The sequence below is a fragment of the Silurus meridionalis genome, chromosome 3, assembly GCF_014805685.1.
Source record: "Silurus meridionalis isolate SWU-2019-XX chromosome 3, ASM1480568v1, whole genome shotgun sequence".
NCBI lineage: Eukaryota > Metazoa > Chordata > Actinopteri > Siluriformes > Siluridae > Silurus > Silurus meridionalis.
The window spans coordinates 16,371,794-16,386,080 of NC_060886.1; the positions used below are offsets into that span (position 1 = coordinate 16,371,794).

General features: G+C 37.0%; 2 protein-coding genes and 1 long non-coding RNA gene across 13 annotated transcripts in view; 2 read left to right on the top strand and 1 right to left on the bottom strand.

Moving 5' to 3' along the window:
* Positions 1–5,929, bottom strand: part of myo1b (myosin IB) — a 54,731-nt gene extending 48,802 nt beyond the window's left edge. For 4 of the 11 annotated variants that reach the window (XM_046844654.1, XM_046844655.1, XM_046844656.1 and 1 more), the window contains exon 1: positions 5,680–5,929. The gene's annotated coding sequence lies outside the window, so the exon portion shown is untranslated. The remainder of the gene's footprint in view (positions 1–5,679) is intronic. The other 7 variants (XM_046844657.1, XM_046844658.1, XM_046844660.1 and 4 more) reach the window with 3 other exon arrangements.
* Positions 5,930–8,741: 2,812 nt separating this feature from the next.
* c3h3orf38 (chromosome 3 C3orf38 homolog) lies at positions 8,742–10,354 on the top strand. Its single transcript, XM_046845329.1, has 3 exons — positions 8,742–8,933; positions 9,129–9,307; positions 9,390–10,354. The coding sequence occupies exons 1-3, from the start codon at positions 8,768–8,770 to the stop codon at positions 9,951–9,953; spliced, it is 909 nt and encodes a 302-aa protein (XP_046701285.1). The 5' UTR covers positions 8,742–8,767; the 3' UTR covers positions 9,954–10,354.
* A 1,126-nt stretch (positions 10,355–11,480) lies between these two features.
* LOC124383098 overlaps positions 11,481–14,287 on the top strand; it is a 30,532-nt gene continuing 27,725 nt past the window's right edge. Inside the window, exon 1 of the long non-coding RNA XR_006925215.1 lies at positions 11,481–11,590. This is a non-coding gene — a long non-coding RNA (uncharacterized LOC124383098). The remainder of the gene's footprint in view (positions 11,591–14,287) is intronic.

A 14,287-nucleotide genomic window follows, 5' to 3' on the forward strand; every position in this document is an offset into this window, starting at 1 on the left:
CATGAGGAGAACATTTAGGAATGAGCCAGTGATGCTGGAGCTGTGACGCCACAATGTTACCTGCTGTGCCACTGCTTCACCCCAAGAGTTAATGGTTACCAGAATGTAACCCTTTCAGGGAAAATTAAATGTCTAATCCAGAGATATACAGCTTTAATCTCACAGAGGCATACGAGGGTTTAAACCAGTGCTGTCCCACTGGATGAAGGCCAGCAATAAAATTAAAAAAGAATAATTAAGAGGTGTCATTCGACAACAAAGACATTAAACACACGTGTATTAAGTCACTGTTACATGTCACATATCAAAAAAAAAAAATGAAGGCTTTACCCATCCTGGTACACGTGTGCACTGTTAAAAAAGCGTAAGCTTGTTCAGTTGAGGTACTCTGACATCATTCAGCTGCTGGTCAGCACATCTTATCTCTTGTTTTTAATCACAGTGAATGCACACTTCTTCTCTCGTTTACATAACAGTCAATGCTGAAAGTAGAAACCAGCTTTTGAGTAGTGACGCTCTGCAACCACAATATACAGGTATGCAGCAGCTTTGCACAAGTAGGCAAATACAGTGCATCCGGAAAGTATTCACAGCACTTTTTCCACATTTGGTTGTCACAGCCTTACTCCAAAATGGATTAAATAAATTATTTTCCTCAATATTCTACAAACATTACCCCATAACGATGGCCTGAAAGAAGTGTGTTTGAAATCTTTGCAAATGTATTAAAAATAAACAATTAAATATAAATAAATAAATAAATAAATAATAATTAAAAAAAAAAAAAACTCGTGCATAAGTATTCACAGTCTTTGCTTAATCCTTTTTAAAGCACCTTCTTTCATTTACAGATGATGGAGACCACTGTGCTCATTGGGACCTTAAATGCTGCAGAAACTTTTCTGTACCCTTCCCAGATCTGTACCTTTATACAATCCTGCCTCGGAGGTCTACAGACAAATCCTTGGACTTCATCTCTTGGTTTGTGCTCCGACACGCACTCTTAACTGTGGGACCCTAAAAAGACTGGTGTGTGCCTTCGCAAATCATGTCCAATTAACTACATTTACCACAGGATGCACCTGAGCTCAATTTTGAACTTCATGGCGGAGTCTGTGAATACTTATGTACTCATGTTTTTATTTTTAATACATTTGCAAAGATTTCAAAACAAACTTCTTTCACACTGTCACTATGGGGTATCTTTTGTCAAATTCTGAAAGAAATAATGAATATAATCCATGTTGGAATAATGCTGTAACGTGGAAAAAGTGAAGCGCTGTGAATACTTTCTGGATACACTGTCTTTACTCAAAAGTGATAGAAACAGTAATTTGAAAATCTACTAATTGATGAATTTGATGAATTTCTACCCAGGCACGTGCCTTTCTTTGGTTGTGAAGTGTTGATTGGATTACTAAAGCCATAATAGAACAGAACAATACATAACAACAAAATAGAACCTGCATACACATCCTGCAAATCCCCGCTTCCGGTAGTTACAAAAGAAGGAAGCTAATGTGGACTGTCTACAATGAATAATAACATTATAATATTTAGAAACTTTTAGACTGCCAAACAGTGTGGCTGAAGGATGTAATATATTCAAAAGCACAATCACTGCTTGCATCAGCTTTATATTTTCGTGTGACACGGTGTTTATTGAAGTTCATCCACTAAACTGGTTATTTTTAGATTTGCATTTGCCCCAAAAAATAAGACAGCTTGAAAAGGTGGTCAAATGCTAAATGCTTGGATGGCACATCACACTGCCATTTGTATCATGTCTGGGCCACATCCAAAACATCACATCTGCTCTGAATTCTCTTAAAGCAACAAAAATAATATATAATTGGGAATTTCTGGACATGGGCCATGTGTAATTTTCCACTTATGGTCTAGGTAAAGGAAAACGTTCCCCTTTTCTCACCCTAGAGCAGAATTTCCCTTCTCTACTTCCTTCTACCTTTTCTCACACAAATACACTCACAAAAAGTATATTAAATGTGATTTTACAGATTTGAACTAAGACAGATCTGAATATGCAATGGTTCAAGCTGTCATGTACACAATGAAAAATGGAATGCAATTATAAATCTATTACTACATTTTTTTTCCACTTGTGTAATTTATTTCTTTTCACGCTGTTTCCCTCTTAAACTCTTTCTCCATCTGTCTGAGGCCAGTTTAGATAAAGTAGGTGTGGCCTCTGTATGTGTCTATTCTGGCTTTATGCTCGAGAAGGCGTGTCCTCCCTCCTTCCACTTATGATGCATTAGATCACCTCAAAATAAATATGAAACTAAGAATGAACTAGTAAAATGGGCAAAAATATTCCACTTATTCCAAAATTATATAAAAAAAATAAAATCACAAGATAGAAATCTGGTGTTTTAGCAACCTAATGGCCTTAACAGACACATGAACAAAAATAAATGATACTGGTGGCTCTGATTGAGTGCAAAATCCAAACTGAATCATCCACCAGACTGCATTACAGCTCACTTGCAGATGTAAGAATCATGAGTGCCTCCAAAAGCAACAGGTTTAGAAAGACACAGACACTGTGACTGTTTGTGTGGACTGGCAAGCTTGCTCAGCGACCTGAAACGCTGCTTCATGAGCATTTCCAGTGCCAGTGTAAACTGAGAGAAAGACTTTTCCACTGTACTGACTCAGCAATACAATTCATCAACTCTTCTGAACCTTTTTAACTGCTTACCGCTGATCAGAACACATAACAAGAGTACCATCCCTACCATAACTCAATTCCACCTACATTCAGACTTTAGTTATCCAACTTCCTGAATTACCAATAAACATAAACCATTATGAATTGAAAACTAATTTTTGGAGACTAACACTATGGGAAAATCTGAGAGTCAATAACCATTAAATTATAGAAACATAATGATACATCTTTTGGGACATACTTGTCAATATTTATCCGAAGCCACTAAGAATTCAAATGCAACCATGCTAGTTCTAATGGACATGTCCATGAACCAAGGCCTAGTTCTGCCTTGCATGTTTATAAGTCAGGGTGAAGGTAAAATTTGACCTAATCTCTATTAGATTTGAACAGATCACATGTTCTGAAAATGAAAAGATATGCATGTTTAAATTTTAATGGAAAGAAAAAAAGATAACCTTTAATAAAGTTATTATATTGTCCAATACAAAGGAAAACGATTTTAGAAATCATGTTTTTTCACACTTTGACTGATTTTACAGTCAACTTTGTTAAACAAGGTCCGTGTTCAACATTGTCATTGCAGAAATCCTAAGCAAGATTTATAAAAAAAAAAAAAAAAAAAGAGATTTCTATGTGGTTGTTTTTTTTTTTCTTAAAAATTGAGCTGGCTGAATTGTTATAATTAAGAAATACTTGATTGAAGCCAAAACCAAAATCCCCCCTGTGTTCCAGAATTCATTCACTTTGACAACCAAGGGATTTGCCCAGACTGTCACACTCCTCCTGCCTGAGACTGAGGGATGTTTGCTGCAACTCTTTTGTAAGCCACGTGTTTGCCAATAAATGACGAATCTACCACCCTGCAGAGGTAACACCCCATGACAATCTTTGGCAAACCAGCTGAACACAAACTGTCACAACCTCTGAAACAGCATCTACTAGTATTGTTGTGGCTAATTAAAAGCACTATCAAATTCAGTAACAAAGTTAAAACACCAATCAAAAAGTATAGACTAACTGTAGAATTCAGGGTTGTGATGTCAAAGAACCAGACTTTATTTCAGCAGAAACAAAGTGAGACAGTTCCATGAAAGTGTCCAAAAACAAAACAATCAAATCTTTACCTCATCTGCCACCATTATCTTCCCATCCATCTCTAATCTTCAAATAGCATAAAAAAAAAAAAAAAAAAATCACAATCCTGGCCTTGGCCCCTACATTTCCTCCTAACATGAATTCACCACAGGTGCTGTACTCCAGGACCTGACAATTCCCATTCGTCTCCACTTTTTAAAAAGGTAGCAAAAGCATGGTGCAGGCCCTGGACCATTTATGACCTCCTAACATGGTCACCACTCTAAAAAACATGCTTTCACACACTTTCACACATTAATCACTTGCTTTGAATAGTCTAATTATTACACACAATCACTTTCTTTGAATATATTAACTACAAAACAGTTAAATATGTAAAGTAACAAAAGTTTCAGCAGTTACAAAAAATAAAAAGGTACCATAGGAAATCTCCATTACCACTGATTTTGAGACATGAGTGAACTTGTACATGCTTGCAGTGGAAAGCAATCCTGCAAGTCAAGCAGCATGTAAAACATAAGCATGTACGTTACCTGAAAACTAATATAATAAAAAAAGTGACAACATTTTTTTGTTTGTTTTGTGTTTGTGTTATGATTTTGCTCGGAAAATAAAATCAAACAAATTAATCTACCCATCAGTAATACCATGACATATATTTTGATAATTTATGTAGATAATTTCATGTGGTACATTTCATATCAAACCTAAACAGTAAAAAACAGCAGTACTGGTGACCCTCAATCACACAGGACACGGCGTCCCTTTTCACAATGCTTGATACCGTGTGTGTTGTAATATTCCCTACGGGCTTTATCACCCGTGATCTATTGTCCGTTTTACCTGAGAAGCACACAAAAGTAGGTGCTGAGTTCTGCAGCCAAATTACATACAATAACACTAGGTGACCTACTCAAAGCAGCTTAAACTCTTTAGGTTACCAAACAACAAAGCCAAAAACAAAAACACATGATTAGAATACAGATATATCTGAGAGAAATAAACACTTTAAGACTGGTTTCAGGTTTTTTTTTACTAACCAGTAACATAAGTGTTCATTTACTCATAGCAAAAGCATTGAATGTATGGCAACAAGACAACTTTGCTCTATAGGAACAGAATAATGAAATGGCTAAACAAAACTACTTGAACACATAACAGTGGGCAGTGTTTGCACGCTGTAAGAAATCTAACTCAGAAAATGAAGAACAGGCATTTTTAGGAAGAAAAAAAAAAACACGGCACCATCCCAGAAAAAAGAAGTGTGAACATTAGAAAGGTTGATGGGTTTGCAGATCACACGTTCATTTTTATAATTGAATCACAGACAATGAGTTGCTTCACCTAGTGAATAAATCATCCTGTAGTCAAAAATAAAGACAATAAATCAAACTTCTGTTAACTTCCCATTAAGGAGACTGAACTAGTAACATTTCAGAAGAAAGAGTTGTAGCAGGGTCCTTTGTCTCCAGTGTCTCACCCTGCAACCGGTATCTCTCTCTCTCTCTCTCTCTCTCTCTCTCTCTCTCAAACACACACACACACACACACACACACACACACACACACACACACACCCTCCATAGAACAAATGTAACTCAATCTTAGTACACTTATTCCCCCTCACAAATGTCCTCCCCCAGCATATTCTTTGCACCCAGACCTGCCTCTGATTTAAATGTATATTTTTGTAAATATAAATCAGATGCCATGCAATTCCTTCTTTTAAAATATTTGTAACAACAAAGATAGTATAGTGTAAGGCTGCTTTTCAGGATCTTGAGCATAAAGTTTATAAAGTTTGCACGGAAAACTTTCATCCCCCAATCAGGACCGCGTCTGGCTGGTGGAAAAATGATTCCCTGACTGTGACTGAGAATAAAACTGACCTCGTGTTCAGAATTTAATTCCTTTTAATCCACTCTCGGAGGGAAACTTTACATCCAGCCGTCTTTATAAAGGTGAAACGGGGATTCCTCGGGGCGTTTTTCTCGTCTTAGTCGGTGTTTTGTCCCTTCCAAAATAAGCCGGGACGCGTCAGTCTTTAGTCTAGCAGCTCAGCTCTGCTCTGCTCTCGGTGAAGACACTGTGATGATTACCGTGTGTGTGAATGGAGGCGGTGGGAGTGGCTCAGGATCCCAAATCCGCCCCGAACACTACCGATGGCTCAGCCGCAAACGACTCTCTAACGGCTTTAAATGACTCCTTTCAGGTGAATTGAGTGATTCAAACAAATCAAAAGCTTTCACAAAGTCTCCTTGTTTAGCTTTTTCACAATTGTCTTATATAGAGGAATTTATTTTCAATTCGGCTACTATTATTACACCAATGAGTGATAACTGAAGCCATGAAACAGACTGCCTTTAGGGACAAAATATAACAAATAGAAAACTTTGCATGTAAACAAAAATGTAGCCTAAATATTTCCCCAAATGTAGTGATGGAAGAGACCTGTATATTTTGAGTAAGTTTAGCGTATGTCGAAACGGGAATCAGTAACACAAGTATGATCTGTTAATTTCGCATCTCAATGCCTGCAACATTGTGAGGTGGCGCATAAAGGAGCACTGGAATGGTCTACAATATCGCCCTCTTGCGTCCTTTCTAGGACATTACATATATACACTACAAAACAACACGGGACAGGAAACAGACACGCTCCCATCACCCCAGGGATCAATCAATCAATCAATCAATCAATCAATCAATCAATCAATCAATCAGTCAGTCAGTCAATCATATTCCTGCATGAAAATGGATAAACAGAAACTCATTCGTCTTCACAGGTGTCTTAGTCAAAACAGATTTATGTCTATAGATACACTGTTTATGCCTTTTAATCAGGGCCACAAACTCAATAATAAAATAATAAACTTAATAAACTTCATGAATTTATTTTTAGTAATATTATTGAAGTTAATAAAGTTATGATTTAATACTATTAGGTAATAAATCCCAACAGTAACTCCATAGTTCTTGTGAGAGTTTCCTCTGTAAAAGGGTTATCTTACTGTGGGCCTGCAACAATACAAAACTCTCTCCATACGAAGTTGTTGTGTGCAGGAAAATGGAACATTGAATTGCAAGAAATTATTTATATGTAGTTCTGATATAGCACCAATTTTCTGTTTGTTAAGTATATTTAAATGCAAGTAGGTTTTTTTAACTTTCCTCAAGTAAATAAGCAAAAAAAAATAAATCTGAGGATTTACTTTAGTACAGGGATAATATGCAGCACCAGTGTAAGCATGCAAGGCGATAATTACAAAGAACATCAAGCATGTTCTTTTTTGGCATGCAGCTGTACTGCCACACATGTAATGTTTTCTTGATTGTTTTTTTTTTTCTTCACCTCTCTTGGAAAAAACAGACAACCAAACCCAACCAAAACAGTCTAATACACATCAGTATCTCAACATTCTCAGAGTTAAATTCCTTCCTTTGTAGAAAAGGGGTTTGCTAATTTTTTTGTCAAACAGGAGACTAATACTGTGGAATAAGACTTTAGTATGGAATGGTTTATATGAAAAGATTCACTTGTCTGTCAAAACACACATACACACAAACTGGATGAGCACATATTAAACACAGAAGATGCAAAGTTTATCACTGGCCCTTGTGTAATGAAGGGGTAGGTTTTATAGTGTCTGTTATTGGTCTATGTACCTGATAGACCACAGACTGGCACTTACATGTGTAATGATCTATTTTATCTATATAAAAAACAATTATATAATTATAGCAATAATTAAATATTCCATTAGGTAAATAATTAACCCTACTCTAGAATATTTATTACTGAATGTGTAATTTCCAAATTAATAATAAAATATCTTAATTCAATTCCATGTGACTTCCTCGGGATATGCACCAGATTACCACAAGCAGGGTAAATCTAACTGGAGATAAAATAAAAATATAAAAACATGATTTTATTTATTCAGTATTATTACAAAATCAGTCTTTGCAAGAAGCACTCTAACAAGTCATGTTTTTGTTGTCTGAGATCTTCAGAAAAGTATTTATTAGCACTTAAGTCTTGTATCTGACTTGAAACTAAAATGTATTTTGGTCATAATATTGTCAGGGCTTGACTACATAAGAAACTCTGGATAACTAATTAGGGACTCGGGAACAAAATGTCGACATCTGGTGGAGAAACAATGGACAAATGAAATAATAATGATAAAAAAAAAAAACACCACACACCCGCTGGAACCCCTAATTAGAGCCAAACAGTTGATAGAGAAATTTAATTTATGTGAAAGATACACCATGCAGATGTCATATTATTTACAAATGTAATTTTATTTGTATAGTCTTCGGTAGGAGAATGCTGAGGATGTATCCACCAGGAAGAAGGAAAAGAAGAAGGCTAAAGAGGAGGTTTATGGATGTGGTGAGGGAAGACATGCAGGTAGTTGGTTTGAAAGAGGCAGATGTAGAGGACAGGGGGTAAGAAGACGGATGATCCGCTGTAGCGACCCCTAACGGGAGCAGCCAAATAAGTACAGTATTTTTTACAATGGGGAGTGTGCCAAAACAGCTTAAAAGAAATAAACAGATATATAAGCTTTGAGTTAATATTTTCTTCTTTATAATGAGGAAGAAACATTGAGATAAGCCAGACACATCCTCTTCTAGGTGACCTTGACTGTCACTTTATTATATAATTGTTGAGGTAAAATAAAGCAAATGAAAGCAGTACGTGACTGGATGTTTTTAACCCTAATGCTGTGAAACCCCCGTTTATATCAGAAGTGACATTATTAGATGCATTTTGTTAGTGCGGAATTAAATTGAACATACACAAACAAACAAAAAAAACGGTTAATGAAAATATGCTCTCCGCTAGGGGGCGGTCATTGCTCTCCGCTAGGGGGCGGTCATTGCTCTCCGCTAGGGGGCGGTCATTGCTCTCCGCTAGAGGGCGGTAAATGCTCCACTACTCGACGTGAAAGCAAAAGATGAAGTTAGATGGTTTGTGAGCGAATCGCAGATCTAGCCGCTGTAAAAATGCCTGTGCTGTCGAAAAAACAGTTAGATGGCTGTAGAAAACTTTTGACACTGCTTCCAGAGGCCGACTTGTTGGCACTGAACGATACAGTGACCAACCGGTTAATTTCTGTAAAGAGTGCCCGAGGTAAGACTAAAGAACGTGCTAGCATCCTGAGTGTTCAGCTAGCATACTGGCTAATCTTGCAGATAGCTAGCTCTCTGGAAGTGTTTCGCTGGTGTAAGAGTGAAAAGATTTTGATGCCTAAACAGACCTTGAGACTTTGACGGTATTTCCAGTCGTTTTTAATCTGTCATATGCATTCTGTCGTGTGAAAAACAGAGGCAATCGAAGCTATCATATCCTACTCTCAGAGTGCAGAAGAGCTTCTGAAAAGGAAGAAGGTGCACCGGGATGTTATATTTAAGTACCTGGCTGCAGAACGAGTTATTATATCTTCCAGCAGTGACAAACATCAGCTGGTACAGAAGACACTGGAATTGTGGTCATCTGACGGCGAGGTACACAAATTATTAACACTAAAACAAATAAAATCCCAGCAGTGTTGCCTGTAGATTTATCATGTTTGTTTTTGTATTTTAGGTTTCTAAATCACAAGACACAGTGAGTGTGGCCAGTGCACGGTGCATAAAGCAGAATGCAGATGGCCTGGGAGAATTGACAGCTTTAGGGAAACAGTTTTGTCACTGGTTCTTCCAGCTTTTGAACTCTCAGAACCCGCAGGCCTCTCAGCCAGTGCAGGACTGGGGACCTCAGCACTTCTGGGGGGATGCCAGAATGGTGCTTTGCTTTCAAACCGAAGTTCGGCAGAACGAGGAGTTCCTTGGAGCGGACCTGGTGAGTCAACGGCTTTTTGCCCTCGCCTGGGAGGAGAGGTTAATCTTCTGCCCTAACCTGGAGCACACAGGGCTGAAGTGTGTGTCTACACCTCATGGGTTGGTGCTGGTGGCTGTCGCTGGCACCATCCATCGAAAGAGCGATTGCCTTGGAGTTTTCGAGGAAGTGTTTGGTCTGATTCGCAATCCTCTGGACGACAACCGTTGGAAGATCAAAACTGTGCAGTTGAATATAAAGGGACAGATTGGTAAAGAGACATTGCCAGCATTGACTTATGACTCGGAAGAACTGCTTCAACGGTTTTCTTAGTAGAACTGTTTATGTGGACATTGTATGCAAAAAGCACTTTAAAAACACCTGATATGGTGTCATTTTTTTTTTTTTTGTTTATTTTCACTGTATACAGTGTGATTTTATGAATTCTGTTTGTCTCTAGATATTCACTGAGATGTAAGGTTGGAATTGCCTTTGAATCTTATATCTGGCTTATAAATTTAAGTCATATAGTTTATATATGCAATATATTTTTTAAAAGAGACTGGTGGTGGTGAAATTATTTTGCTTTCGGTTACTTTTCAGTGCTTGACATTTAAAGGAGAATTACTGGATTAGTATCAGTGTATATTTTTTTCCTCATTCCAGTCTATTTAAAGACTAAACCAATCCATTAAAAGTGATCAGGAATTTCAATAAAAATACAATTTGTTTAACATTGTCTGTTACATATTTTGTTACATAATTTTTTTGTTGTTATATTACTATTTAATTTTTAAACTAGTAAATGAACATTTGAAGTAGATGTGCTCACATGTAAAATGTACTTATAAAATATACTTCTCCCTGAAGCCTTTATAAATATAATAATACAGGGTAGGACTTTGTTTGCCCTTATAACAGCCTCACTGCTTCATGTTAGAGCTGCGTGATTAATCGCATGATTCTTATTGATTAATTTGAATTTGTGGTTTATGTCGATGTTAAATGAAAATATTTTTACAATTTCACTTTGGTTTGGCACTGAGAGTTTCAGTAGTTCTGTAAAGCCCTCAATTCCCTCACACCCACCCACACACACACACACACACACACACACTTGGGAAATACGAAATACAACATGGCACCGTGCTCTAACTGGTTCCTCTCAAGGTTTCTTCCTCATAACATCTAAGGGAGTTTTTCATTGCCACTTGTTAAAAACGTAAAATGCTCTCTGGCACCTGTTTTGTTTTATTTAGCATGTAAATTGCATGGTGAACTGGTTTACAAAACTGGTTTTCTTCAGGGTTTCTTTTTTTTTTTTTTGCAGGTGACAACTATTTTACAAAAAGTGATTAAAGTTTGCATTTTACAAATCCCTCATATTTTGTTATATTTACTTTGCTAGAATAACCAGACATTGTGAAGACTGGTACAGTAAAAACCCTGTTGTACGAGCAACCTATAGTACGAGCAAACGGAGATACGAGCGACCCTGCTCGCAAAATTGTACCCTGTTTCACGAGCAAATTTCGGAGGCACGAGCAAACCCACGCTGCCGGTGTTGTGCCTAATTCAAACCCCCGGTCTGAAATCAACCCCTCGCGTGCACGCGGACAGTACCGTCATATTTCCTGTAGATGGCACTAAAAACACGGAAGGCAGGCTGAATGTAAACCCCCTGCCTGAATTCTACCCTAGGCACAACACCTGTTCCCCGTTTTAGGCGGTGGGTAGCATCAGTCGCTTAGTTGATGACGTATCACTCGGTCGCTCTCGTTGTTCAGCGCAGCAAAAACTTAATTTTTTATAGTTTTATATTTTTATTTCACTAGAAATCTTAAAAAATGTCTCCCAAGAAAATCTGTGCTGGTGCTGTGAAAACGAAAGTAAATAGAATTACCATGGAAACCGAGAAGGTTACGAGCATGGTGCGCGTCTCACATTTACAATCAACCACTGCCACATGAGTAAGTGTTAAATTATGTTTACATTACGGTAATTTGCGGTGTATTTGTTTGTTAAAATAGGCTACAAATACTTTTTAAGTGCAGAAATAAGCGATCGAATGAGATCTCGGAACGGATCAAATCACTTTTACATTCATTCTTATGGGGAAAATCAGTTTGAACGTACGAGCAAATGGACCCACGAGCAATTTTCAAGAACGAATTATGTTTGTACAACGGGTTTTTACTGTGAAACATTGCTCTTTATTAATCCCGAAAAAAGGTTTATATGTTGTATTGATTATTGTTTTTCTAAAATAACAAGAAACCTTGTTAATGAAAGTAAGTTTGCACATTGCACTTTTAGTACCCACACAAAGATAAAGCAGTTCATGTTTGGTTATATTGTTTTTGCTAAAAAAACAAAATCTACTCTATAGTCTCTTGTGTTTTATTCATTAAAAATAATAAAATTTATTTTAAAACCGAATTTTGTCTTAAAAAATTGGAGATTCAATTTATAGGACATATTGCCCGGCTCTACTTCATGTCATAGGCTCAACAATATGTAGAAGTTATTCCTTTGAGATTTTGGTCCATGTAGACATGATCGCATCACACAATTCCTGCAGATTTTTAAGGTGCACTTTTATGTTGAGAATCTCCTGTTCCAACACATCGAAATAATCTTCAGTTGGATTTAGATATTGTGACTGGGAAGTACATTATGTGAGCACATTTCATGTTTATGAAAACATTTTGTGACGACTCTTGCTTTGTAACATGCGTCATTCTCATGTTAGAAGCAGCCACTAAAAGATGGGTAAAATGGCTATGATGGGATGCAAATGTTTAGAAATGATGTTAGTTGAGTATTTATTGCCTTGATGTGCCTCGGCAATAACTGAGTAAATAAATCAGGCTACAATTCTCCAGTCTTCACCTGTCCAGTTTTGACAAATGCCTCAGATTTGTTTTTGCAGAAAATGTTTGTAACTTGTTTGCCTTAAGGTTCGATGTGTTGTAAATTCTGCCCACCACAAATGAACAGAATGCTTATAAGAGTTATAATAATATTACTATATAAAGTTACTGAAGCATTTCTGTTGGTTTGATCCAGTCTAGCCATTCTCTGTTGACCTCTCTCAGCAACCAGGGGTTTCCTTCCACGGGACTGTTGTTCACCAATTGTTTTTTTTTGTTTTTTGTTTTTTTTTAAAAATATAAATGAAATATAACTCATCAAAACATATGCAAGTTAACGTCTAAATAAATTCAAAAATAAATCATTAATTTTAATGTATTTAGTTTATATTTTAAGCAGTCTTTGTCATAAGCACACTTAACAAGCCACATGTTTTTGCCTGATATTTCAAGAAAAGCATTTTCATCAGCACTTTAAAGTCTTTGCAGCTCAATTAAACTGACTAATTTTACCAAATGTTGTATTGTTTTGTAGTCTTAACATGGAACTAAAATGGATTTAGGATTACGTGTAAGTAATATATCCATAATATTTTAAGAGGAATTGGAAGGTAAATCATATTATTTACAAATAAAAATTTATGTCCATAGCGCTTACAATGGACATTGTGCCAATGCAGCTTTACAGAAATAAATAGATAACACATACCGTATTTTCCGGACTATAAGCCGCTACTTTTTTCCCACGCTTTGAACCCCGCGGCTTAAACAATGAAGCGGCTAATTTATGGATTTTTTCTAGGTTTTTCCCGGTTTCACAAGCTTCAAGCCAAAAAACTGTGCCCCATAACATTAAACCAATGAAATTGCCGAACGAGTTCAGGTGAACCAATGAAACTCTGTATATTAAATCAGATGCGCTCCCACTGAATCGGGCCGTACCACATCGTAAATATGGATGAGGTTCCTCTGACGTTTGACCTGCCGCTCACTCGGACTGGCAACAGGAAAATTGAATCATTCGTCACGCTGAAAACAACCGGGCATGAAAAAACACACTCCACCTGTGTTCTGAGCTGCACAGCATCGGGAGAAAAGCTTCATCGATGGTGATTTTTAAACGCACGACGACGCCAAAAGATAAACTCCTGAGAGAAATTGTTGTAAAAGCAAGGAGCAAGACAGTGAACAATGACTTTCTTGGTAGGCTACTGTTTAGATACAAGCCGTGTAACAGGCAGTCTTTCATTAAAGCCTGTGTAAAGTTCATTAGTTTCAGTGTAGACACCTGCGGCTTATAGACAGGTGCGGCGTATTTATGTTCAAAATAAAAATCTTTGTCAAATTCAGTGGGTGCGGCTTATATTTGGGTGCGCTTAATAGTCCGGAAATTACGGTATACATTCCAAATGAGCAACCTAATGCCAACAATGGCATGAAAAAAACACTGAGACGGTATAAGGAAGAAACCTTCATTGGAACCATTCTCAAAATGGAATTCATCCTCATCTGTGTGACACAGAATGGCAATTCATTCTCGTTTACATCATTGTTGGGGTAAAAAAAAAAAAAAAAAGGCCAATAAAAGCAGGGCATGATGGCATATGTTTTCAAACTTAATGTGTTAAAATCATTTCTATCAGAAGTCACATAATTAGATGCAGTTTATCAGTGCAGAATAAAAGTACCAACAAATTGCAATATACACTGATCAGGCATTGCATTCTGACCACCTGCTTAATCTTCCCATTAGGGGTCGCCACAGCGGATCATCCGTCTCCATACCACCCTGTC